This window comes from Xyrauchen texanus, chromosome 23 (assembly GCF_025860055.1).
Source record: "Xyrauchen texanus isolate HMW12.3.18 chromosome 23, RBS_HiC_50CHRs, whole genome shotgun sequence".
Taxonomy (NCBI): domain Eukaryota; kingdom Metazoa; phylum Chordata; class Actinopteri; order Cypriniformes; family Catostomidae; genus Xyrauchen; species Xyrauchen texanus.
The window spans coordinates 40,652,665-40,680,605 of NC_068298.1; the positions used below are offsets into that span (position 1 = coordinate 40,652,665).

Sequence of the window (27,941 nt, forward strand, 5' to 3'; positions counted from 1 at the left end):
GCAAACATGTGCAAAAAGTACAGGACAGTACAACAAATTTCTGACAATGAACAGGACAATAGACAGTGCAGCGCCGACCAGTACTCAGTAGTGCAAAAAGATGACAGTTTCTAAAAACGTAAACATAACATACTATGAGATAATGTTCTATGCACATAGCAGTTATTGAGGTAGCAGACAGTTATAAAGTGACAGTTATTAAAGTGCAACTCAGGACACGTGTGTGTCAAACCAGTCTCTGAGTATTGAGGAGTCTGATGGCTTGGGGGAAGAAGCTGTTACACAGTCTGGCCGTGAGGGCCCGAATGCTTCGGTACATCTTGCCAAATGGCAGGAGGGTGAAGAGTTTGTGTGTGGGGTAATCCACAATGCTGGTTGCTTTGCTGATGCAGTGTTTTTTGTAAATGTCTTTGATGGAGGGAAGAGAGACCCCAATGATCTTCTCAGCTGTCCTCACTATCCTCTGCAGGGCTTTGCGGTCCGAAACGGTGCAAGTCCCAAACCAGGCAGTGATGCAGCTGCTCAGGATGCTCTCAATAGTCCCTCTATAGAATGTAGTGAGGATGGGGGTTGGGAGATGTGCTTTCCTCAGCCTTCGAAGAAAGTAGAGACACTGCTGGGCTTTCTTGGTGATAGAGCTGGTGTTGAGGGACCAGGTGAGGCTCTCCGCCAAGTGAACACCAAGGAATTTGGTGCTTTTGAGGATCTCCACAGAGGAGCCGTCGATGTTCAGCGGAGTGTGTTCACCTTGTGCTCTCCTAAAGTCAACAACCATCTCTTTTGTTTTGTCGACATTCAGGGACAGGTTGTTGGCTCTACACCAGTTCGTCAGCCGCTGCACCTCCTCTCTGTATGCTGACTCGTCGTTCTTGCTGATGAGACCCACCACGGTCGTGTCATCGGCGAACTTGATGATGTGATTCGAGCTGTGCATTGCTGCACAGTCGTGAGTCAGCAGAGTGAACAGCAGTGGACTGAGCACACAGCCCTGGGGGCCCCAGTGCTCAGTGTGGTGGTGGTGGAGATGCTGTTCCCGATCCGGACTGACTGAGGTCTCCCAGTCAGGAAGTCCAGGATCCAGTTGCAGAGGGAGGTGTCCAGGCCCAGCAGGTTCAGCTTTCCAATCAGGTGCTGGGGAATGATTGTGTTGAATGCTGAGCTGAAATCTATGAACAGCATTCGAACGTATGAGTCCTTATTGTCTAGGTGGGTGAGGGCCAGATGGAGGGTTGTGGTGATGGCATCGTCCGTTGAACGGTTTGAACGATACGCAAACTGCAGTGGGTCTAGTGAGGGGGGCAGCTGGGTCTTAATCTGCCTTATGACGAGCCTCTCGAAGCACTTCATGATGATGGGTGTAAGTGTGACGGGACGGTAGTCGTTGAGGCAGGACACTGAAGACTTCTTTGGCATGGGGATGATGGTGGTGGCCTTGAAGCACGTTGGAACGACGGCGCTGCTCAGAGAGATGTTGAAGATGTCGGTAAGAACATCTGCTAGCTGGTCTGCACATCCTCTGAGCACTCTGCCAGGAATGTTGTCTGGTCCAGCAGCCTTCCGTGGGTTGACTCTACGTAGAGTTTTCCTCACATCTGCCGTGGTAAGACAGAGCACCTGGTCGTTGGGAGGAGGGGTGGACTTCCTCGCCATCACGTCGTTCTGCATTTCAAACCGAGCGTAGAAGTCGTTCAGCGCATCTGGAAGGGAGGCATCTTTGTCACAGGCAACTGATGTTGTCCTGTAGTTGGTGATGGCCTGGATGCCCTGCCACATGCGCCGCGTGTCACCGCTGTCCTGGAAGTGACTGTGGATTCTCTGGGCGTGTGCGCGCTTTGCCTCTCTGATTGCCCGTGACAGTTTGGCCCTAGCTGTTCTTAGGGCTGCCTTATCGCCTGCTCTGAAGGCGGAGTCTCGGGACCTCAGCAGCGTGCGCACCTCCGCAGTCATCCACGGCTTCTGGTTGGAGCGTGTGGTGATGGTCTTGCAGAAAGTGACATCATCAATGCACTTGCTGATGTAGCTGGTCACTGATGCTGTGTATTCCTCCAAGTTGGTAGAATCGCCATATGTTGCAGCCTCCCTGAACATGTGCCAGTCAGTACACTCAAAACAGTCCTGAAGAGCAGAGATGGCTCCTGCTGGCCAGGTTTTCACCTGCTTCTGAAGCGGTTTTGTGCGTCTGACGAGCGGTCTGTATGCTGGAATTAACATAACAGAGATGTGGTCTGAGTAGCCGAGGTGGGGGCGGGGCTCCGCCCGGTACGCGCCTGGGATGTTTGTGTAAACAAGATCAAGCGCGTTCGCCCCTCTCGTTGCAAAGTCCACATACTGATGGAATTTAGGGAGCACTGTCTTGAGATTTGCATGGTTGAAATCTCCGGCGACAATAAACAGTCCGTCGGGGTGAGCGTTCTGCAGTTCGCTCATAGCCCCATACAGTTCACAGAGCGCTTCCTTAGCGTTAGCGCTGGGGGAATGTAAACTCCGGTTATGCAAACAGTGGTGAATTCCCGTGGTAGATAAAAAGGTCTGCATCTAACAGTCACAAGCTCCAACAGCGATGAACAGTAACTAGAGACTAGCATAGAGTTCTTGCACCATTCCGTGTTGATGTAAACACACAAGCCACCACCGCGAGTCTTACCGCAGAGAGCTGTATTTCTGTCGGCACGAAACGAGGCGAGCCCGTCTAGCTGAATGGCGGCATCCGGAACTCTGTCGCTGAGCCACGTCTCCGTGAAAACAAAGACGCAGCAGTCTCTAAACTCACGCTGCGTAGCCTGCTGGAGTCGGATATAGTCCAGTTTATTGTCCAGGGAGCAAACATTTGAGAGCAGGATAGACGGGAGAGCCGGCCGGCTAGGGTTTGTTTTTAGCCTAGCATGGACCCCCGCCCTCTTTCCGCGCTTCCGCTTTCTCGCACACCGCTTACGACGTCCTCTCCCCCGGCCACCGGCATCAGGCGACGCCGAGGGCTGGAGGCCTGGTCTCCGCAGCAAGCCGAGTACGCGTAGCGCCTCCTGCAGGTCATCATGCAGCTTGGTTTTTGCATGAGTCTTATATTTCAGTAGTGTCTGGCGGTTGCTCCGATGTCCATGTGTTGCAAAAGTCGGGCTTTTTTTTAACAAAAATAGCACCGTTGTGGATCCGGAGTGGCCGCTGCGTGCTACCGCGCCGCCATCTCCTCACATATTATATTATTTCTATATTTATATTTATATATATATATAATGCATGAACATGCAGATTTATTTATGTGATTGTGTATTTATTTATTATTTTTGCAGGTTTCCATATAAAGAGATAAGGAAAGCAACACAGCGGCAAATGTAGATCTGGAGGTTCACAGTTAAACCAGCAGGTGGCGCTAGAGCTCATTAAATTGCAGTCTGCAGTAATATGGAGGATGAGTCCTGCATAAATAATTAGTAAATAAATACAAAACATATATATACACATATTCATACATAAATAAACATATAAATACTTAAATGTACGAGGAGATATAAAAATAATTAAATAAATGCACCCATCAATGCAAATATAGTGCAATATAAAACATAAATCCAGATCTACATACAGAAATAAATGAATGATAAAATAAATACATAATTTTATTTTGCATTTGCTTTAATATTTTTGAATATCTAGTCATTTCTTTGTTTTCTATATTTGTTTCTATTATTTGTTTTCTGCATTGATGGTTTTATTTATTTATGCGTGTAGCTCCTCGCACATTTAATTATTTCTGCTCAAGTATGTCGATTTATTTGTTTATTTCTTTCTTTTTGCAGGTTTTGTCTTCCATACTGAAAGAGCACAGAAATAGAATAGGAGTACCACTGTAAATAAAAGTATAAATACAATAGCACACTGAAAGTGAACCTATAATCAATCAATCAATGAATAAAACTACAAAAACAGATGGAAAATATGTCCTGGAGATAGTATGAGGAAAATTCTCTTTTATTTAGAAAAAATGAGTACAAACCCTGTACTAATAGAAAGTATTATTGTTAAAGAAATAAAAACTGTAACAATAATCAAATAACACAAGTAATGCCTTAAATACAAAACTTTAGTGATCTTGGCAGTGAGGCTAAACATGTGAAATAATTACATTTAACAGTATCAGAAAAAGATACTGTAAAATGTGTTATATGTGTTTCTCTGTGTTATAAAACAGACAGATTAATTGGATGTACAGAGACAAAAACAAAACAATAGAAAGTAACGAATGAACAGATGAAGAACATGGAGAATATTATAGAATAAAATATATCTTTCTAAAATACACACTGGCGGCCAAAAGTTTGGAACAATGTACAGGTTTTGCTGTTTCGGAAGGAAATTGGTACTTTAATTCACCAAAGTGGCATTAATCTGGTCACAAAGTATAGTCAGGACATTACTGATGTAAAAAACACCATCACTATTTGAAAAAAGTCATTTTTGATCAAATCTAGACAGCAGCATCACTCCAACACCTTATTCTTGAGTAATTATGATAAATTGGTCATTTGAAACTAGAAAATCCCTTGCCATTATATCAAACACTGCTGACAGATATTTGATTCATTAAATTAAGATTATCGTTGTCTTTTTGTGTTGCCACAGTATGCAATAGACTGTCTTAAGGTCAATATTAGGTCAGAAATGGCAAAAAAGAAACAGCTTTCTCTAGAAACTCAACAGTCAATCATTGTTTTGAGGAATGAAGGCTATACAATGCTTGAAATTGCCAAAAATATTTCATACAAAGATGTCCACTACAGTCTTCAAAGACAAAGGACAACTGTCTCTAACAAGGACAGAAAGAGATGTGGAAGGTCAGATGTACAACTAAACAAGAGGATAAGTACATCAGAGTCTCTAGTTTGAGAAATAGACGCCTCACATGTCCTCCGCTGACAGCTTCATTGAATTCTACCCGCTCAACACCAGTTTCATGTACAACAGTAAAGAGAAGACTCAGGGGTGCAGGACTTATGGGAAGAATTGCAAAGAAAAAGCTACTTTTGTACACTGGACAACAGATAATTAGAGAAGAGTTTTATGGATCATAACCCCTTTGAGCTTTAGTGGGATCAGACTGTAAGGTGTGTGAGAAGTGCAAGAAAGTGCTACAGGAAGTGTGGGGTGAAATGTCACCTGAGTATCTGGATAAACTGACAGCTAGAACATCAAGGATCTGCAAAGCTGTCATTACTGCACGTGGTGGATTTTTTGAAGAGAACTCTTTGAAGTAGTTTAAGAAGTTCTGAGCATTTCTTTCAAACTGTAATAGTAATGTTTCACATTATTAATGTCCTGACTATACATTGTGATCAGTTGAATGCCACTTTGGTGAAAAAAAGTACCAATTTCTTTCCATAAGAACAAAATATTTACATTATTCCAAACTTTTGGCCGCCAGTGTAAATCTCCGTATATTGAACGTGCAAGTTGGTTCATCTAATGTCATCACAATCATTTCTTCTATTGCGTCAGCATTCCGTGACATTAACAACTCAAAAATAGAGGCAGTCCAGTAAAAAGCTGATGAAAAGAAATTATCTGGTGCCATGGCACACACTCTAACACCCTATTATTATACAGGTATTCTCTTTTGCAATCTTCTCTTCAGTCTGATATGGTTTGTGCAGTGCTTCTGGATGAAAATGCAGTCATAGAGAGTTCTAGAGCAGCACAGACAGGGTCAGCAGCATCAGCATCCAGCTGTAGATCAGAGCGGGTCGTACAGCGGCCGCCGAGTTCTTCAGCATACTCTCCACTCGAGACCACGAGCCGTTGTTGGGCAGAGGTTTGATCCCCAACGTCTTGCACAAAACATTATACACATCCACTGTTCGAATGGGAGCAGAACGGTAGTTCGTCTTGAAGTCTGGAAAGAAATTACATATAAAGAACCCTTAACTAAATATCGTTTGATATTATCTTTGAAAGTAGTTTCTTTTCAGCATACTTTGTATTTTTTTAGATACTGTCTTTTTACAATGATACCGATTCTTTTCTGTAATAAGGGTGTGGTCTGTTCAAATTTACCTGGTCCTTGTGCCAGAAAAAATCCCCTCATGTCCAAAAACTCATTATCGTAACCGTGCCAACCGTGCTGCCAGCCCTCTGCCTCTTCTGTTCCGTTTTTCCAGAAGGGCAATTTGGCTTTATTCTGTAAACAAAAGCAGAAGTGCAGGAGTTAGCAATTGGCCTGTAATGTTAAAATGACACTAATTTGTTGCTGTATTGAAAGGCAACCTTTTAAACAGGCAATAGATGTGTGGAAGATGTGGAAAATCTTCTTTGAGTCTTTGATTTAACTTAAATAGTTTGTTAATATGAACATTAAGAATGTACTATATTGTGTACTTATAAACAGTGTTTAAGGTATTTAATATACCTTAATGCAAAAATCAGATATGGCTATGAATATAAATGTAAAACTATAGTTCATATATTTGGACAGATATGTAGGCTACATATTCAAATTCCACTTTTGTTTGGGAAACTATACAATATGTGACACATGAAAGCAGCCATTCTTTACTGTAGTATTTTGAAAAATATGCTGTTGCATACATATGCAAGTATGTTACTTTTTTATCAATGGAAACCATACATGAACACAAACTACTTGATATATTACATATTGTAATATATCAAATGTATGATTGAATTTAACCTGAAAACGAAGTAAACGTAAAACGTAACTGAAAGTGGATTTACACTGGACTAAAAAACTGCCTCCTCATTTCAAGTCCACAACATGCCACTGGAACCAGTATATCTCTGCTGTAAATAAGTAATAGCATTCATATGTAGATCAAGATTTGCTATGATTGCCAAGATCCTAAAACAACTTCTGAAACACCCATAAAGACATTCTGGAGAGATTCTGAAGAGACTCACCTCAGTGATAAACCATCCGGGCTCTGCGACAAGTGTTAGCGTAGAGACAAACCTCCCTTTCTTATAGTGGTAGCGGTCTGGGATTTCTTGCCTCTTGTAAACATTCATGTTGTGTGCTGTACTCAGGTTTTGATATATCTAAATGACACATTCAAATAAAAAAAGAGTTACAATATACTCATATGTATAACGTAAGCTTTAGCCACTGAGATGTTATTTTTGCTTGTATAAGATTGCACAATGATGCATGGTTGAAGCTAATATTAGCATTAGCACATCTGGTAAAACTGTAAAGAGTCAAAATCATGTATTGGTCACAATACTACAATTTTTTGAAAGTTAAATAATTGCTTGATTGTAAATTGGTAGGTGTAAACTACAACACATTCCAGTGTTTCAGTTACTATTGGGGGAATTTAATGAAAACAGATCAGTGACCCCAAATTATAGATATATATAGATATTTATTTTTTCTTTCCCCAACATTCTCATTACTGTAATGTGCCCAGGTAGTCTACTTTTGATGTTTTTAATGTATTCTAATTATTCTCAAAGCAGGTGAATCTCATCAGATTTTCAGTCATATGTCTTTATTACTGTAATACAATTATTTTGTTTAATTAGCATAAATGTAAGCACACAGCAAATACTACCATGATTTATAAATGTGTCATTAACAAAAAAGGATTTCAGAGGTGATTAAAAAGTCTTGAGAAGTCTTTTTAAAACATGTCAAATTTGTAGAAATTTAATTGTTGTCTTATTTAGTTTCATACATTAAAAAAAAAAACATTTATAGCATTTTCTCAAAAACAAAGCAAGAGGTATTAAAATACTTGCACCTTGAAAACAGGGAGGTGTAAACAACTTAATCATTCATTTCAAATTAAGTTTTTTTAAGCTTTTGATAAAAATGTCAACATATCTGTTTGTTTTTTTTTAAACTTCAACGTCTTGAGGGTTTAAAGGCATCCTCTATTTAACATATCGTTTTGTTTTTGTCACTACAAAATAGCAAGATTTTTTAAGATATAATACTAAAAGATTATTCTGCACTAAAGAATTTTTGTTTATTTCTTTTCTTTTTCTTTTTTTACAAATAAGTTATACCACAAGACATATTTTACTTTAAGAAAACAAATATCAAAATGACTGAACTTAGTTATTGAAAACATGTTTATAATACAATATGTGTATTTGAATAATTCTTTTGCATGAATTGCATTTTTTATATATTTGTGAATACCAAAAAATGAGCATCACAAATACTATAAAACAAAAAAAACAGATCATCTTAAACTTAATGGTCCTAATATAGACTTTAAAAAAAAATATAATAATAATAATTTCTTCCTTCTTTCTTGTGATTTTGTGTTGAAGTATGACCTGGATATGTTCTTGACAGGTTTTGGGAGATGTATCCACTAACGGTAAATATCTAAAGCATACTATTTGTAGTTTTTTCTGCAGGCCAATACATTTATAAAGCTTACTTGTCAAAATCCACATTAAATAAAGCTGCTAAAGTCCACTAAAATCATAAAAGTATCACAAACTAGGTAAAAGTCTGAAAGTATGCAAGTCAAAGTGAAAGGCTGCCTTTTTCACATTTATGAATACTGTTTATGAGTGTTTGTTTTTCCACAAAATGACAGATGGAATATAAAAGAGGCTTGTTTTTGGACCTGTGGTCTTGGTGTCATGAGTAAACACACGTCACATGGAAAATGGACAGAAATGGAAAGAGGACAGTGACAGGTTCAGCTCACCTCCTCAAACTTGTCCTGTTTGGGCCACAGACTGACCACTGGCCCTCTGTCCATCATCTTGATGATTTTTGACATGTCAATGTATTTGTCCAGTTCAATGACTTTCTCCATCCACTTGAGCTCGGTCATACCGTGATCAGAGAACAGGACCACATTTATCTCATCTCTCATTTTATTCTCCTGAAAAAAAATCAAACCAATTTCTTTCTTTCTTTCTTTCTTTCTTTCTTTCTTTCTTTCTTTCTTTCTTTCTTTCACACTTTTGTGAAGAAACAAACCTTGATTTTGCGGTTGAGGGTTTGGAAAGCCTGGTCCAGTGAATGTACGGCACGCTGTATTTGAATAGATTGAGGCCCGTAATGATGTCCTTCCACATCTATCTTCTCGTAATAAATGGCAGCCATGTCTGCTTTATTGCTCCTGTTTAAAACGTATCACACCAGTGATATACATTGAATAACAACGACCCATAATGCACTTGTGTTATCCACAAAATGACAGCACTTTGATCAAGTATCTTTGAACACAAAAAGTTAAGCTTTAAAGTCTACATGAAATGGTTATTGCATCCTTATTTACTTTCTTACAGTAACACACTTACATGGTATTATTGTGTATGATTCATCAGTTCACATAATCCCACTTTTTAATGTCATCTTTCATCAAAACTTGATTGCCATGAACCCAAAAACTAACAAGGCAGGGATGCAAATTGAGGGTTATTAAAAAAATAATAATAATAAATTCAAAAAAAATTTAGCCGAAAAATACGAAAGATGTGTCTGCATTAATGGTTTGCTGAGAAGGTTTGTGTTTATCATACTTTAACATGTTGAGAGCACTCTCCATAGAGTCTGTCAGGTTCTTCTCTGAAGGATTGTAGACATATTCCTCACAGAATGTAGGTCTCACCCCAAGAATTGACACTTCACAACCTGAATGAATAGAAAAAACAAATGACAGCAGGTGACTTGGGTTTATATGCATTAGCAAGAGATCAAAAATTATTTTGAAAGCTTGAAAACTTTCCGTGGAGAAACACATCAATGTTTATCCCTCATATTAATGACCGCCCCTTCAAAATCCAGAGTCTGGGGCTAAATGAAATTTGAGTACCCAGTACATAACACATAAAACTCTGAACCTTCAACCAAAATTCTTGGATCTTAACACACCACCAAAAAATATGTGTTGTGTCTCCATCTTCTGATTGGCATCACCAGCAGGTGTGTGTGTGACTTTAAGACCAAGCCTATACAATCTAGAAGAGGTCCAATAGAATCAATGTAAAATTTTAAATTGCATAAGGCGCACCCTTGCATCTCTAGATACAGACTTGACATTTTTAAGAATCATAGCCCACACTCCCTCCTCCAGTACCAAGTTTAAATCTATCTCCCATAATCTCTTGAGAGAAGTTGAAGCTCTGTCCCCAAAACTCTGAATTAGCAGGGAGTAATACACTGATGCCTCATGACCTTTTCCAAAAGCAGTAATCACCATTTCCAGAGTATCTGACGCTTAAGGGGGGGTGTATGCTACTCCCAAATATAGTACAGAGCAGGTGGCGCAGCTGTAAATACCTAAAGAATTGAGACCTGGGAATCCCAAAATGTTGAACCAAATTTTCAAAGGATCTCAGCGCTCCAATCTCATATAGGTCACCGAGTGTATTAACCTCCCTGACAATCCACTCCGACCAGCAGAAAGGGGACTTATTAATATATAATTTTGGGTTCAGCCATATGCCTGAGGCAAAATTGTAAAACAATTCCCAATTAAACACACTGGACAATTTTGTCCATACCGAGTACAAGTGCGAGATAACAGGGTGTAACTTAACTTCTCAGGTTAGTTTGATAGAAAGGCTTTGCAATGGCGAAATAGGGGCAAGAACTTTCTGTTCAATACAAAACCAGGGAGGGGCTCTCTCAGGTAGAAGTGACCAAGGAGCCAAATGTCTGAGACCGAATGCATAATAATAAAACAAAATCTTGGGTAGGCCTAGCCCACATTTGTCAGTCGGCCTATGTAGTCTATTTAAATGTAATCTTGGAAGCTTACCATTCAAATGAACAATTTCGCTAATAATGTCAACAGAATGTCTTTATGGGTGTTTCAGAAGTTGTTTTAGGATCTTGGCAATCATCGCAAATAAGAGAGAGGGACATCTATAGGGTGAGACTGTAGCAGGTAGTTTTTGGAATACAATTAATTTTTAATATCGTTTACCTTCCCAATCATTGATAAATGTAACGAAGACCATCTGCCCACAATGCTCGAAAACCTTTTTTATTCAAAGGATCAAAATGAACTCTTTACTAAATCAGACAAAATCTGCAGGGAATAAAATACACAAATACTTGCGCCGTGGTTGGCGGAAGCTTTCCATTCTTTAATGATTCTGTAAAAACTGACTTAATGCCATTTTTGGGCCACTGGAAGGCGCCCGGCTGAAAAGCCGTTACTGGGCAGTATGCTGTCAGAGCCAAAGCTTCGGATTTAGACCAATTGACTCTGTATACCCAGGAAAATATATATGGAATTAAGAATTCTGTGGAGGTAAGGCATAGATCTAATGGGGTCGGAGATGTTTAGTAAAATATAATCTGCGTAAAACAAAATCCCACCACCACCCCTGGAAAATCATCTTCCCTTCTTATCGGGGCTGCTAATGGTTCCAGGGCAAGACAGAACAATAATGAGGAAAGAGGGCAACACTACTGCCGGGTTCCCCTATCCAGAGTAAAATAATCTGAAATTAATCCATTTGATGACCGCTACTGGGTGTCTATAAAGTAACTTAATCCAACCAACCCGTACATTGCCAAAATATTAAAAAGATAATTCCATTCTACCATATCAAACGCCTTTTCGGCATCAATTGAGATGGCAGTGACCAGAGTCTGATCATTCACCACTGACCATATAATATTGATGAAACTCCTAATGTTATCAGAAGAGCTGCGTGCGGGCCAGAATAAACTTCACCTGATCTATATGAATAAGAGATGTCATAACTTTACTTAATCGGTTAGCCAAAAATTGTGACAATATTTTAACATCTAAATGGATCAGGGAAATTGGATGGTAACTCTTACACTCGCTTGGACCTTTGTCCTTTTTTAAGAATCAGACTGGTCCGGGCTTGCGTCGTGGTTGGTGGAAGCTTTCCATTCTTTAATGATTCTGTAAAAACTTCTAACAAATGTGGCGCCAATTCTGTAGCATAAGATCTAAAAAACTCAGCGGCAAAGCTATCTGGCCCCGGAGCCTTACCTGTGGGTTATTGTTTCACGTTTTAATAAATACATAACATTTTTAAAGCAAAATCAACTGGTAGATGTGAAAAAAGTGGGTGCAAAAAAAAGATCCTAAGCATAACCTAGAAGACCAATACAATTACAGATAACACTAGTCATGATTTGTGTGTCAGTAGTTCAATTAATTCAAAGAAAGATTAATAATACTTACATCGTCTATAATTTAACGGTGTAAACTGAAGTCCTGATGAGAATCACATTTTCCATGCAGATAAAAGGAGTGTGTCACAACAAATACAGTCAGGTCCATAAATGTTGGGACACACAATTCTAATCTTTTTGGCTCTATACACCACCACAATGGATTTGAAATGAAACGAACAAGATGTGCTTTAACTGCAGACTTTCAGCTTTAATGTGAGGGTATTTACATCCAAATCAGGTGAACGGTGTAGGAATTACAACAGTTTGTATATGTGCCTCCCACTTTTTAAGGGACAAAAGTGATGGGACAGATTAACAATATAAATCAAACTTTCACTTTTTAATACTTGGTTGCAAATCCTTTGCAGTCAATTACAGCCTGAAGTCTGGAACGCATAGACATCACCAGACACTGGGTTTCATCCCTGGTGATGCTCTGCCAGGCCTCTACTGCAACTGTCTTCAATTCCTGCTTGTTCTTGGGGCATTTTCCCTTCAGTTTTGTCTTCAGCAAGTGAAATGCATGCTCAATCGGATTCAGGTCAGGTGATTGACTTGGCCATTGTCATATTGCATAACATCTTTGGATGCTTTCGCAGTATGCTTTGGGTCATTGTCCATCTGTACCGTGAAGCGCCGTCCAATGAGTTCTGAAGCATTTGGCTCAATATGAGCAGATAATATTGCCCGAAACACTTCAGAATTCATCCTGCTGCTTTTGTCAGCAGTTACATCATCATCAATAAATACAAGAGAACCAGTTCCATTGGCAGCCATACATGCTCACGCCATGACACTACCACCACCACGCTTCACTGATGAGGTGGTATGCTTTGGATCATGAGCAGTTCCTTTCCTTCTCCATACTCTTCTCTTCCCATCACTCTGGTACAAGTTGATCTTTGTCTCATCTGTCCATAGGATGTTGTTCCAGAACTGTGAAGGCTTTTTTAGATGTTGTTTGGCAAACTCTAATCTGGCCTTCCTGTTTTTGAGGCTCACCAATGGTTTCCATCTTGTGGTGAACCCTCTGTATTCACTCTGGTGAAGTCTTCTCTTGATTGTTGACTTTGACACACATACACCTACCTCCTGGAGAGTGTTCTTGATCTGGCCAACTGTTGTGAAGGGTGTTTTCTTCACCAGGGAAAGAATTCTTCAGTCATCCACCACAGTTGTTTTCTGTGGTTTTCTGTGGTCTTCTGGATCTTTTGGTGGTGCTGAACTCACCGGTGCGTTCTTTCTTTTTAAGAATGTTTCAAACAGTTGATTTGGCCACACCTAATGTTTTTGCTATCTCTCTGATGGGTTTGTTTTGATTTTTCAGCCTAATGATGGCTTGCTTCACTGATAGTGACAGCTCTTTGGATCTCATTGAGTTGACAGCAACAGATTCCAAATGCAAATAGCACACTTGAAATGAACTCTGGACCTTTTATCTGCTCCTTGTAAATGGGATAATGAGGGAATAACACACACCTGGCCGTGGAACAGCTGAGCAGCCAATTGTCCCATTACTTTTGGTCCCTTAAAAAGTGGGAGGCACATATACAAACTGTTGTAATTCCTACACCGTTCACCTGATTTGGATGTAAATACCCTCAAATTAAAGCTGAAAGTCTGCAGTTAAAGCACATCTTACTCGTTTCATTTCAAATCCATTGTGGTGGTGTATAGAGCCAAAAAGATTAGAATTGTGTCCCAATATTTATGGACCTGACTGTATTCCTGACATTCAACTAGGACACAGTTAATGCACAAAAGAATGCAAGTCCATATTTCTGGTCTTCTAATTTATTGCATACAGTCTCATTTATACTACCAACTTTGTATAAATGTGCTGTATTTGTTTATATAGCTGGTGCTTGACAGGGAATGGACTATATAATAGAACACAGATGGTGCAATAACCGGAGAAGAACCTCAGAATTAAATTGCACTTGACTCATCCCAAGAGCGCACAAAATTTCACCAAACCCACTTGCACCTAGACTTGCATGAAAATAACAAAACTTCATGGCCATGCCCACCGACTTTGCACTTATGACACATCGCATATCGCTGCACTTAGCGCTCAGTGCTCTTAAAATAGGGCCTAATGTCATTATTATTTCAAGTGTTACAATCGCTGTTCAATGTTTGTAATTGAAACGCTCTAATTTCATAGATGATATCATGATCTTACATTTTATATTATGATCTAATCTTTCTTAGTGTAAATATTTGAATGATACTATTACTGTTGGCACATGAATATGATTCTTATACCAAAAGATGGCAGGTAGATTTGCTGTAGTCTGTGAATGAAAGAAAATGTAAAAATGTGTTACAATTTAAAATGTGACAAAAATTCCATACAGTAGTACCTCGTACATGCATTCATATATTGGACCTGTTTTCAGAATAACACTAAATGAGCTTGGCATCCTTAAATGGTGGATTTACTTAATACTTTTTTTATAAATTTTTGAGCTAAAACCAGATGAGAAACCATTTTATTCCCTCAAAGTAATCACTGCATGATATACTGTAATCTCATACATGTTCACATGGCAAGTTGTATTGTGACACCAAAGAAGTGACATTTGGACCCTTTTACAGCATGTATAAAGTATAAACATAAACATGGGCTACTATAAATAATTTCACTCCATTTTTTAATTTTAACATAGCTTTGATCAAGTTCAATTCAACCCTGTTACCAAGTCATTGAAAGGAAAATTAGCAAACAAATCAATTTTCTTTAATGCATGAGAAATAATGTACATGTTTAAACAACAACAAGCCAACATTTGGTCCCATCACACAGTAAGCTATTTTCAGGCATATATCCTAACTTAGCGGAATTGTGAAAATTGTAAACCTCACATAAAATATATGTCAAAAAACAGTTCATGTGATATTTAGTTTGATCTCCTGAGGAAAACTATGGAGCCCCTAGGAGGACAGGGAGGGAATTTTTCCGAAATTGTTTTGAGTTCAATCACAAAAAGTTTTGCATTCCCTCACAATACCTTAATCCATCCCTTACAAGCATTAACCATGGTTTTACTATTCTAATTCAACTATGGTATTTGTAGTAAAACCATTACCCCCAGTACATACAATGTAAACTAACAATATTTAACCAGGCTATTCAAGGAAAGCAGCATAGCATAAAATCATACATGACATCCACTCACCAGGCCAGAAATACATGTAAACACTCTTTCCAAGTTTCTGCATGGTCACCCACAGTGGCTCTGAGCCATCCCACCAAAGGGGCAGACGGCTGTCCGGATTCGTTCCAATCAGGAATTCCTTCATGGAGTCCTTATCCCACATGAAATTCCCAGTCATCTGATGCACCTCACAATAGCGTCCTGCAACATGAGGAGGAGTGGAAAATCACTTCATGAGTATTTAATGCAGGGTGGATTTTAATCAGCACACCTCTGAGGTTTAAATGGATCATTTATGTTTACTGAGCTTCATTCACTCCTGTACAGTCATCCCATTAAACTCACTTTTTATTCAACTTAAAGATCCCATGAAATGGCTTGACGAGTGCAGTTTTCATTCCTGTGTTGATATATTTCCTTTTGAAACAGGAAGTTGGGGCAGGACATAACAAAGGGCTTGTCCGTTTTTCTAAAATGTAATTTACATCACAGCCATCAACTATGATTTTCTACTGTCTATTGGGAGTCGAAGTGAGGTGGAATGAGGGGGAAGGAAATTCTCATTCAAGAGAGCATTTGATTGGACAAAAATTTGGATATGCTTTTGAGAGCAAGATGAGTCATCAGTTTTTTGGTCCATTTACCCAGCTAGATTTGTCACATATTGTGAAAGCAGCAATGGAGATGAGGGAGAAATCAAACACACTCAGCAAAACCATCTTATATCTCATAAAGAAATCAGTTCTTTTGGACACTTCATGTAAATTAACCAGTTAAAATAAACTATGCCTTTATATTTAGCAGTCCCCTAAGGCAGATAAGGGTTACACGCCATGCGCTTCGTACCCTTTCTATGTGGTTCAGACCCCGGTTCCTCACTTTGGGTCCCACTCTAGGTGCGTCTTGCTGTCCCAAGTTGCTAACGACAGATGCCTCCCTGACGGGCTGTGGAGCGGTCTTAAGTGGTCTTAAGGGGAATGGGAGGGTCATCAGCTCGATTGGCACATCAACTGCCTCGAGTTTCTGGCTCTGAAATACTTCCTCCAATATTTGAGAGGCTGCCATGTCCTGGTGCGGGTGGACAACACAGCAGTAGTCTCTTACATAAACCATCAAGGAGGTATACCAGCTGAACAGACTGGCACGGCAGATTCTCCTTTGGGCCCAGGGCAAGCTCCTGTCTATCAGGGCAGTTTATATACCTGGATGCCTGAATGTGGGAGCAGATTTACTATCCAGACAGAAAATACCGATGGGAGAGTGGAAACTCCACCCCGAGGTAGTGGAACAAATCTGGTTGAGATTTTACAGAGCAGAAGTGGACCTCTTTGCCTCCCAACAGACAGCGCAATGTCCCCTCTACTTCTCTCTGAGTCACCCAGCCCCCCTGGATCTGGATACGATGGCACATACATGGCCCAGAATGGACTTGTATGTGTTTCCTCTGGTTTCTTTGCTCCCACGAGTCTTGGCCAGAGTTCGCAAACAAGGGTCCTGCCTCTTACTGATAGCGCCGCGTTGGCCGGACAGGGAATGGTTCTTGAAGATGATGTCTCTCCTCGACGGCTCGCCTAGGGCAATTCCGGACAGGAGGGACTTTATGTCTCAGGCACCGGGGACAATATTTCATCCCTGGCCCAAGCTGTGGAACCTTTACGTTTGGCCCCTGAAGGGTACCAACTGAGGTGCACTGGGCTTTCACCTGAAGTTATCGAGACCATTCTAGGGCTAGGGCTCCCTCTACTAGAAGAAGTTATGCCAATAAATTGGGTGTCTTTGAAAGATGGTGCAGTGCACATAATGCAGATTCAGTTAACTGCCAGATTGCTTCAGTTCTGGACTTTCTGCAGGAAAAATTATCAGCAGACACATGCCTCGCCACTCTCAGGTTTTATGTGGCCGCTCTATCGGCTTGTCATGCCTTGATTGACGGGATGCCGTTGGGGAAACATCCCCTGCTCGCTCGCTTCGTTCGTGGAGCCATGCGTTTGAGATCTCCTGCTAGGACTAGGATCCCTTCATGGGACTTATCAATAGTCCTGGAGGGTCTGGTTGAGACCCCCTTTGAACCATAGAGTCAGCGTCTGATAAACTTCTGACTCTCAAGATGGTTTTCTTATGGCAATTACGTCTCTAAAAAGAACTGGGGATCTGCCGGCTCTGTCTGTCTTGCCATCCTGCTTAGATTTTGCACCAAGGATGGCTAAAGCAATATTGCACCCTCATTCTGACTACCTGCCTAAGGTTCCTTTCTCGACCGTACATCCGGTCACCCTCGAAGCCTTCTGCTCACCGCCGTTTACAACGCCAGAGCAGGAAAGGCTTCACGAACTGTGTCCAGTCCGTGCCCTTCAGACTTATGTCCACCGCACTAGCCAGTGGCGTAAGTCAGGGCAACTATTCGTTTGTCATGGGGGCCGTAACAAAGGGGCGGCCGCCACCAAGCAACTATGTCACATTTGGTGAGGGATGCTATTGCCTGATCTACGAGGTGTGCGGTCAAGCTTCGCCAGTAGGTATCAGGGCTCACTCTACCAGAGGGGTCGCCTCCACTAAAGCTTTGGCCAGAGGTGTCCCTCTGCAACATGTTTGTAATGCAGCGGGCTGGTCCTCTTCGCATACATTCATAAGATTCTATAGTTTGGATGTTCATGCCACTGCGGGCTCTTATGTCCTTGAGTCTACATCACAAGCTCATGCCTGAGACCTCTCGTGCTCTTGTGAGCACAACTACACTACCGTAAGGCGTTCGGACCATCCACAGTGTGGCGGTGTTACGCAACACATAAGCCCTTATACCTATTAAGTATTAACTATTCAGGTGCAAGAGACTATGACCACACTACTAATTTTTTCTAGTTTAAATAAGTTTGTACAATCACAGAGAATGCATTTAAAAACAACATGTAAGTCAAATAAACAATATCATTAAAATGAATAAAAAATTAACAACATATGAGAACACAATTTACTAATGGCCAATTTCATTTTTTTAATGATTGTGTTTTTCTATTCAAGTGTATTCAGTACTGAACTAGTCTGGATCATGTATTGTTTGCACTGCCTGTACAGCCACCTGGACTAAAGTTTCAGATTAAATCTCTCTCACATATTCCGTTCAGCTTCCACCAATCAAAAGCACTTTCTCCGTTTACACAACACATTTAGACCTTGTGGTGTAAAATCAGCATGACTAAAATTAACTAATGCCAACTGTGCTTTATTTTGTGTCTGAAAGTATTCTGGTTTCAACGTTTGCAAAACTGACAACTAAAGTCTGCTGTGTTTGAGGGAGCAGAGGATGGTAATTTAGTATGGGAATTCCACTATAGTATATCATCAGCTGTTGCCTGTTATGACAATAAATCACACATGTAAGCATAATGAGCAAATAATTAACGTGGAGATGAGGATGGATGGACATCATTATTTGTGTTCGCAAAGTTAACACGACAAGCTCTCTTTTGTCCAACGATTCTTCAGGCTGAGAGCGGCAGAGCACCGTGGCGATCTCTCTCGTCCACACACATACAGTATGCACGTAGCGAGAGAGTAAAAAAAAAATACTTTAAAAGAGTGCGTGCTCTGCTGCTCTCAGCCAGAATAATAACAGAAGCACAAGTATGAAAACTGATGTGCAGTATCAAATAAACAGAAAGTATGATAGTCCTAATTCTTGACAGCATTATGCATATGCGGACAAAGCCAAATCCCAAATGTTTTTTGAACCAATTTTGAAATCCCGTCAGATGCTTTTTTTCAGGTCTGAAAAAGAGGGCATGTCTGGGCAAAAGTGGCTGTATGATCAGTGGCAGTAATAGCACAAGTTTAATACTTATGTATAGTGTTTTATAACAAACCCCTTATCAGAATGTTTGAGGATGATCAATACAATTGCAGCTTTACAAGCGATATAGTTATAGATATGATAAGGTTGCGTCAGCATCATGCGGTTACAATAAAATCATGTGCTCTGTTAGTGTCTGAGAACTGAAAACAGTAAAAGCTGTTTCAAATATTTGACTCTTATATCTCAGGGAAAAAAGTGAAAATGCCTTTCAATGCAATGTTTGCATTGATGAAGTTGAATTGAAATAATCTGAACAGATAAAAGCCTGGCAATGACTTTCAGTATCAAAGGGAGCAGAGATCATTCATTTTGAATGAGAGCTGGCAGCATGAGTGACAGTAAGCATTGGCAAGGCAACAGGATGTGGGCAAGTCTACCGACATGACAAAGTTGAAAAACGTTTACTCTCTGCAAAAGGAGAGCAACACTATGCGGCCCTTAACACTGTCCTCCATCTCCAGCTCCACCACGTCTGGCCCTCTCTGCCTTTACTTCCCTGTGCTCTAAGGCAGTTTCTCAACTGGTGGGTCACAGGTCTATTGGGAATGGGTCGCGGACAGCAGGGAAAGAACAATGATTTTTGGCGGCCACCCAAGTGATAGAGATTATTTAATGATAAGGTCACGTTCAGCTAAAGGCTTCTCATTTGCACGGTGATAATTTCATGGTGCAATACAAGTGTAACGTTACCAGCTTGCGCTTATGGTGAGTGTTTTGTGCCACGATCACCTACCGAAGGAGACAGTCGTGTACTTTTACGTGAGAGGTGGGTACATCGCCGCCATAGACGTGCGACTCCAACATCGCTGATTGGTACATCAACCTAATGTAAAGCTAGTGTCAGAGCTTTCTACCAAAGGGTTTAGGTGAGGTTGTAAAAAGAGCGAGAAAATTCAGAAAGTGTACATTTCTTGACAGCTGAATGGGTCATGGACTTTTATTTCATTCAGGAGGCTGGAGTTCCTGTCTTATTTGTAGCCAGAAGTTAGCATTGACTTATTATTTTCAGTTTTCAGTCTCAATTTGGTTAGGTTTAGATAATAGACCCTTTCACAATTTCAACTATGGGTTAGAAAGCTTTTCTGCCAGAAAGTTCTGGAAGGCAAACTGATGTGCTATTGTCATCTGGTATATTCACAGGTGACATAGTGAATTATACAACTTCAGAAATTACAGTCATTAAAATGAGCCCACCATTACTAGCAACAACTTTAAAGATCAACACATAAATTCAATAATTACGATAAACACACTGGAGCCGATGCAAAAATGTCTGACATGAGATGCCGCTTGTCAGCCATTGGGCATAATGTGGCTGATCTTAGGATACCAGAACCATCGAAAAAAACATGCTAACTTCCCATGTGATCAAGTTGGAACATATCACAAGTCTATCCAAAACAAACTGCAAAATTATACTGAGTTTCAATATAATTCTGCTAGATCTTTTCTGCTTCCCCTGGGGGGTTTGATAAAAACCACAACGCCAACACCAACAGATTGCTTCATATCATCTGCAAGTGTTCATTTCACAGAAGAGGCCCTGACTAAATACAAATTTGGGTTTGGACTATGAAAAGCAGTCTAATCTTTGACACGTAACTCATTCCACACTGATTGTGCAATGAAACCTCAAATGATGCTTCTTTTTTTTTTTTCAATAAGACTTTCCATTTTCGTATGGCCGACAATAAATATCTGATTTACTTTTTAGGGATGAACTGAGTTATAATTAGGGAAATCATAGAGACTGTGGGCTCTTTCAGCTTGGCAATCACCCCACAAAACCACAGTAACCACCAATCAACACTTCAGCAAAACTCAGACACCTAAGCCACTGCATATCAATGCCCTTAGACCACCCAAAACACTCTAGCATCACGGTACTGAGTTTTGCATGGACAAATACCATTTCACTGTAGTTTAACACAAAATCTAGCTCCATTTTAAATTAGTTCATAAACAGTAATTGTGATGTTTGACACCTGGACATGAAAAATGCATCACCTAGTTCAATAACCACCCCATCACCTAATATACACAGTCTAGGGCAGAATGTAATTTGAGGATCTACTGCCTCACAGATAAAATTCTGGACTCTTACCCAGAATTTTTGAATCTTAAGTGCAGAACCACAGAGCATGGGCTATGTCTCCATCCTCCAACTGACATCGCCAGCAGGTAGGTGTGTCTTTTAAATCAAGCCTAAACAATCTAGAGGGAGTCCAGTAGAAAGATGCAAAAGTAAACTGAATTAAACTTAAACTGAATTAGGCTTAACCTTGCATCCCTAGACATGGTTTAACATTTTTAAAATGTTATCCCACTCACAATCCTCCAATACCAAGTTCCAATACCTCTTTCCCATAACCTCTTAAGAGCTGTTAAGGCCCCGTCATCAAGACTCTGAATCAATAAGGAATAATACACTGATGCTTCATGCTCCTTTCCCCAGTCTGTGAGCTTTAGGGGGCTGTGTACCACCACCAAAAACAGTACGAAGTAGATGGTAAATGTAATTAACTGAAAAATTGAGACCTCGAAATCCCCAATTGCTGGGTTATATTTTCAGATGATCTGAAAGCTCTGTTTTCATAAAGGCCACCAAGTGTAGCAACAATCCTCACAATCCATTCTTTTCAGCAAAATGGGGACTTGTTAATATACAATTTGGGGTTCAGCCATATGCTTGAGGAAACATTTAGGGAAATAATGGTATGCATTTTTACTTCTCTAGGCAATGTGATAGAAAGACTTTGCAATGGTGAGATTGGTGCAAGGACTGCTTGTTCAATGTTGCACCAGGGAGGGGCTCTCTCAGGTTGAAGAGATAAATGGACCAGGTGTCTGAGACTAAAATCATAATAATAAAACAAAATTTTGGGGAAGCCTAAACCACCTTTGTCGATTGGTCTATGTAACTTACTGAAATGCAACCAAGGTTGTTTACCATTCCAAATAAAAGACTTAAATAAGAAAGAGGAAATTATAGAGGGAGAGAATGTAGTAATTTTGGTATACATTTTTATAACATTGATCTTCCCTGCCATAGACAAATGTATTGAAGCCCACCTATCCACATCATACAAGAACCTTTTCATTAATGGGTCAAAATTAACTAAATCCCCTGAATCAAAGTATGTCTGTCTTGCCCTGAATAACCAAAAATCTACATTATATGAAATTTTTTTATGTACCTATACTTTAGCTCAACACTCCAAGACCATTGGATGACATTTGGCACTTCAGCTTTGTTTCATCACTTTTAATACTTTTTTCCAATTCCATTCATTACTGTGCTTATATGTTTTTATTGAATGAGGCATATTGTATGATCTGCCCCCTAAGAACTGCCTTAAGATCCACCAATGCCATGCCCACGGAGGACCAACTGGTTTCTACATAAACACTGGCTTCTGTCGATCCTGTAAAAGGGATGCATTAAAGCGCCATCTATATGATTTTCTTTTTTCTATATGCGGCCACATCTCTTAACACACCAAAGCATGATCTGAAACTAAAATGTTCCCAATTGAGCAGTCAGTGGCAGATGGAATAAGTAACATACAGTAGATATATCTAAAAAAATCTATTCAAGAGAAAATCTTATAAACTTATGAAAAAAAAGGTGTAGCCCCTCCCAGATGGATTCAGAAGTCTCCAAATGTCTGTAAGGCCAAGATTTCAGCGTCAGCATCACTCTAAGGAGTCTACACACCTTTGTATCACTATGATAAAAGTAGGGATGCACCGATCCTGGATACCTGTATTGGTATCGACTCCGATAATGAAGCTTTTAGACGGATCGGGTATTGGTCCAACTCCGATACTGTGTGTTAGTCATGTTCATTACTGTCAAGCTCAAAAAATGACATAAAAGCACATAAAAAAAAGAAACATAAAAACACAATTAAAGTAGTTCATATGACTCGTGCATTTATTCAAAGCCACTTGAAGACGTGCGATAGCTCTGTGAATCACAAAAGGCTGTTTAATAAGTAAATATATAAAATGCACGCGCAGCTCCAGCACGTCAGTGAATGGCGCTGAACTGTTTACACAGCTTTCGCTCGGTGCGCAATATTTGTGCGCTACTCACAAACAAATCTCAGATGTAGATACTCAATAGTTCGGTTCACTTATATTATGCATTTAGAATGGCACTTGGAGCATCTGACCAGAATTTAAATAAGAAGTGACTACAAACAGACACACTTAAAGAACTTCCACACTTCCCGGAGAGTTCAGAATGTCAAAATAACAGTGTGAGGGTTTAAAAGGTGCACGATTGAGATATATTACTATATATTACTATTATAATATATTATTAGTTGTTTATTATTTGTTTAAATGATAATAATATTTAAGTTGAATGGGTTCCAAAAAAATAACTGTGTGAATTATAAGTGAGCTGATATCTTACAACTAAATTGAACAAAAAAGAGAACTGAATCCTTTAAAGTCCAGATACAAGTTGAAAGAATTTGCATTAAAAAAAATAAAAGAAAAAACGGCTTCTTTTCTACTGATGACTTATACTGGAATTACTGTTAGTTTTGCTGCTACATTTTCCAGTTCACTAGTTAATAATAAAGTGTTTCTTAATAAGCTATACATTTATATTGAAATAATGTGTCGTTAGAGGTTTGTTTCTTTACATATTAACGAGCACACCCAAATAGTTCCACACAATAATGTAAAGATATGTGTAAGGGTATTCAATGGAATGGAGGAGGCGAGAACCGGCTTTTCAATATAAATAATAGTTTTAATGATAAACTTAAAAGACAACATAACACACACATGACGGACACGTCCGCTAACGATCTCTGTCTCCCGCACGATACTCTGCAGTTGGCCTTTATCCCTCAGAGGCTTGATTAGCCTAATATGGGACCGGGTGCGTAGGAACACGACCCGGCCCCACCCTCTGCCCTCCCACAATATTCTAAACCAATTATGCAAAAGAACAACACTGGTATCGGATCGGGATCGGCTGATACTCAGATTTCTGATATCGGAATCGGAAGAGAAAAAGTGGTATCGGTGCATCCCTAATTAAAAGATTGAAGTCTCAACCCAAAACCATATCATGAAGGATCCCAGTTGCTTGTAGCTTTCCCTCAAGATCTATAAAAAAGTTTTGGGTGCATAAATATTAGCCAAAATAGCAATAATGACTCTTCCTAAATTATCTTTGATCTGTTTGAGTTATTTAAATTGTAAATGCTTACTTATGAATTTGATGACTCCCCTGCTCTTACTTGAACCAGCACTACAAAACACATACCTACCCCATCAGCTTTCTGTGAAAAAGGTGCGTGTCTTGAGGGAACACTATATCAAATTTTATATACACACACATACATACAGTACTGTGCACTTGTGAAAAATGTTGCATAGTGTGGATGTCTACAAAACAAATGGCATAAAAAGTTTTCATTTATCAATTAACATCATACAAAAGTCCAGTAAACGTAAAAAAAAGCTAAATCAATATTCGGTGTGACCACCTCTGCCTTTAAAACGGCCCCAATTCTCCTAGATACACATGGACGCAGTTTTTCTTGGTTGTTGGCAGATTGGATGTTCCAAGATTCTTGGATAATTCGCCAGTTCTTCTGTCTATTTAAGTTGTCTCAATTACTTTTTGGGGCCAGTGCCATCACTTGCAGAGCACCCTTTTCTTCTATTCTAATCTTTTCTATTTGCAAAAGTAATGTTTGGGAGTCTAAAATGTATTTTACCTATTGACACACTAAAGCTGAAGATATAATTAAATTAAGACAAATGTGTTTGTGAAACATATTAAGTGCCTAAAACTTTTGCACAGTACTGTGTGTGTATACATATATATATATATATATATATATATATGTATACAAAATAACTCACAGCCATTAATGTCTAAACCGCTGGCAACAAAAGTGAGTCCACTCCTAAGTGAAAATGTCCAAATTGGGCCCAAATTTTCAATATTTTGTGTGGCCACCATTATTTTCCAGCACTGCTTTAACCCTCTTGGGCATGGAGTTCACCAGAGCTTCACAGGTTGCCACTGGAGTCCTCTTCCACTCCTCCATGATGACATCACGGAGCTGGTGGATGTTAGAGTCTTTGTGCTCCTTCACCTTCCTGAGGATGCCCCACAGATGCTCAATAGGGTTTAGGTCTGGAGACATACTTGGCCAGTCGATCACCTTCACCCTCAGCTTCTTTAGCAAGGCAGTGGTAGTCTTGGAGGTGTGCTTGGGGTCATTATCATGATGGAATACTGCCCTGCGGCCCAGTCTCCGAAGGGAGGGGATCATGCTCTGCTTCAGTATGTCACAGTACATGTTGGCATTCATGGTTCCCTCAATGAACTGTAGCTCCCCAGTGCCGGCAATCATGCAGCCCCAGACCATGACATTCCCACCACCATGCTTGACTGTAGGCAAGACACACTTGTCTTTGTACTCCTCACCTGATTTCCGCCACACGCTTGACACCATCTGAACCAAATAAGTTTATCTTGGTCTCATCAGACCATAGGACATGGTTCCAGTAATCCATGTCCTTACTCTGCTTGTCTTCAGCAAACAGTTTGCGGGTTTTCTTGTGCATCATCTTTAGAAGAGGCCTCCTTCTGGGACGACAGCAATGCAGACCAATTTGATGCAGTGTGCGGCGTATGGTCTGAGCACTGACAGGCTGACCCCCCACCCCTTCAACCTCTGCAGCAATGCTGGCAGCACTCATACGTCTATTTCCCAAAGACAACCTCTGGATATGATGCTGAGCACGTGTACTCAACTTCTTTGGTCGACCATGGCGAGGCCTGTTCTGAGTGGAACCTATCCTGTTAAAATGCTGTATGGTCTTGGCCACCGTGCTGCAGCTCAGTGTCAGGGTTTTGGCAGTCTTCATATAGCCTAGGCCATCTTTCTTTCTTCTCGAGCAACAATTCTTTTTTTCAGATCCTCAGAGAGTTCTTTGCCATGAGGTGCCATGTTGAACTTCCAGTGACCAGTATGAGGGAGTGTGAGAGTTTTGACATCAAATTTAACACACCTGCTCCCCATTCACACCTGAGACCTTGTAACACTAACGAGTCACAAGACACCCGGGAGGAAAAATGACTAATTGGGCCCAATTTGGACATTTTCACTTAGGGGTGTACTCACTTTTGTTGCCAGCAGTTTAGACATTAATGGCTGTGTGTTGAGTTATTTTGAAGGGACAGCAAATTTACACTGTTATACAAGCTGTACACTCACTAATTTACATCGTAGCAAAGTGTCATTTCTTCAGTGTTGTCACATGAAAAAATATAATCAAATATTTACAAAAATGTGAGGGGTGTACTCACTTTTGTGAGATACTGTATGTTCAATTTATTTTTTTTTGGTCCTTAAAATAAACTGTACCATTAAACTGTACATAAATATGTTCAATAAAATAAAAATGAAACAGGTCCCAGTAAACAATAACATCGAACCCACAAAGTGAGTGAATGAATGAGCTCAACAGCAAGTCAACAAAGGAAGCAACAAAAAAGAAAAAAATTCAACAACAGAACAACAAACCATCTCAGGCTGCATCAGTAAAATGCATGATATGTAGACTGTATTGTTGTTCGAGTGCAGGCAAAATTACCCACTCTCACCATTGTTTTAATAAATGCCATAGATTGACGTAGGCATGTAAAAGTCTTACGCCCATCCTTGCCATCAGTTCTCAGCTTTGCAGGAAAAAGCAGTGTGAAGCTTGCCTTCTGTTGGTGCAATAATTTTTTACACTCTCTGAATCAGTCCCGCTTTACTTGTTTAGCTCTAGAAAAGTCCAAAAATACCATGATATTGTGGTCCTCCCAGCACAACTTGCCTTTATTCCTCGCTGCCCATAGAACAAAGTCTCTGTCAGCTGACTGCAAGAATCTTGCCAAGATAGACCAGGGTCTGTCACCCACCACGGAAAGCTGACCGAGACCTCTGTGGGATCGCTCTCTCGAGACGCTGGGCGATAAAACGATATCGATATATATCACGATAAAGAAAATCCACGATAAGCTTTTTAGGAATTTTCAATATTTACTGCGTGTCGCTAAAACACAAGCAGTTCGGATTTCTCAGGCTGTGTTTCCAATGGGGTGGACGAAATCTGCTCTAAGGCGCTCACTGCGCTATGAGAGAGCTCGCTCCGCACCGCTGCCAATCCTATGATCCACCTTGCGAGCATGATGCGTGGCTTTCATAGGAATTAATTGAAAACACTCTCAGCTTCGCTCACAATGCGCCAATTGTAATGTATTGTCAGACTGGATGAACTTGCCAATGCTAGCTGCCTTGCTAATAATTAGGTTACGTCGGACACCGGATTGATTCCATCTGCACCGCAAGACTTCATGGCAATGGTTGCGCCCTCTCATCGTCTCTAGTGAAGGGAGCGACCGAACAACAGTGATGTGGACAACAGCTCTGATCTTTCTGCACTGTAATCTTGAATATTGTTCTCTAGCACCAAACATGCATCATTTCTACCCTGTCCCACTCTGCACGTGTTGCCTCTTTCCCCTGCTTGAGTTCACGTGGTTTCAAAGCACCTTTTAGACCATTACGTTTTTCCCTTCTAAATGTATCTTCATTAATCAGCATGTTATGAGCCTTTAATAATAAACAAATCGATTTCTGTTCTAATTTTGTGAAAATTAATTAGATGTCTGTAATGGATAAGGAAAGACTAAAATTACAAGTTGGTAGACTAGTCTCTCACTTTAATGAAAATATACAAATGTTTTTTTACATTT

The 27,941-nt window shown here is 40.1% G+C and overlaps 1 protein-coding gene across 1 annotated transcript in view; it reads right to left on the minus strand.

The window, feature by feature from the left end:
* Positions 1-3,811: 3,811 nt before the first annotated feature.
* enpp6 (ectonucleotide pyrophosphatase/phosphodiesterase 6) overlaps positions 3,812-27,941 on the minus strand; it is a 33,445-nt gene continuing 9,315 nt past the window's right edge. Inside the window, exons 2-8 of the mRNA XM_052155110.1 lie at positions 15,325-15,504; positions 9,499-9,610; positions 8,954-9,095; positions 8,676-8,855; positions 6,907-7,044; positions 6,046-6,169; positions 3,812-5,884 (exon numbers count right to left, since the gene is read on the minus strand). Of these exons, the coding sequence (XP_052011070.1) occupies positions 5,679-5,884; positions 6,046-6,169; positions 6,907-7,044; positions 8,676-8,855; positions 8,954-9,095; positions 9,499-9,610; positions 15,325-15,504 (1,082 nt within the window). The 3' untranslated portion in view covers positions 3,812-5,678. The remainder of the gene's footprint in view (positions 5,885-6,045; positions 6,170-6,906; positions 7,045-8,675; positions 8,856-8,953; positions 9,096-9,498; positions 9,611-15,324; positions 15,505-27,941) is intronic.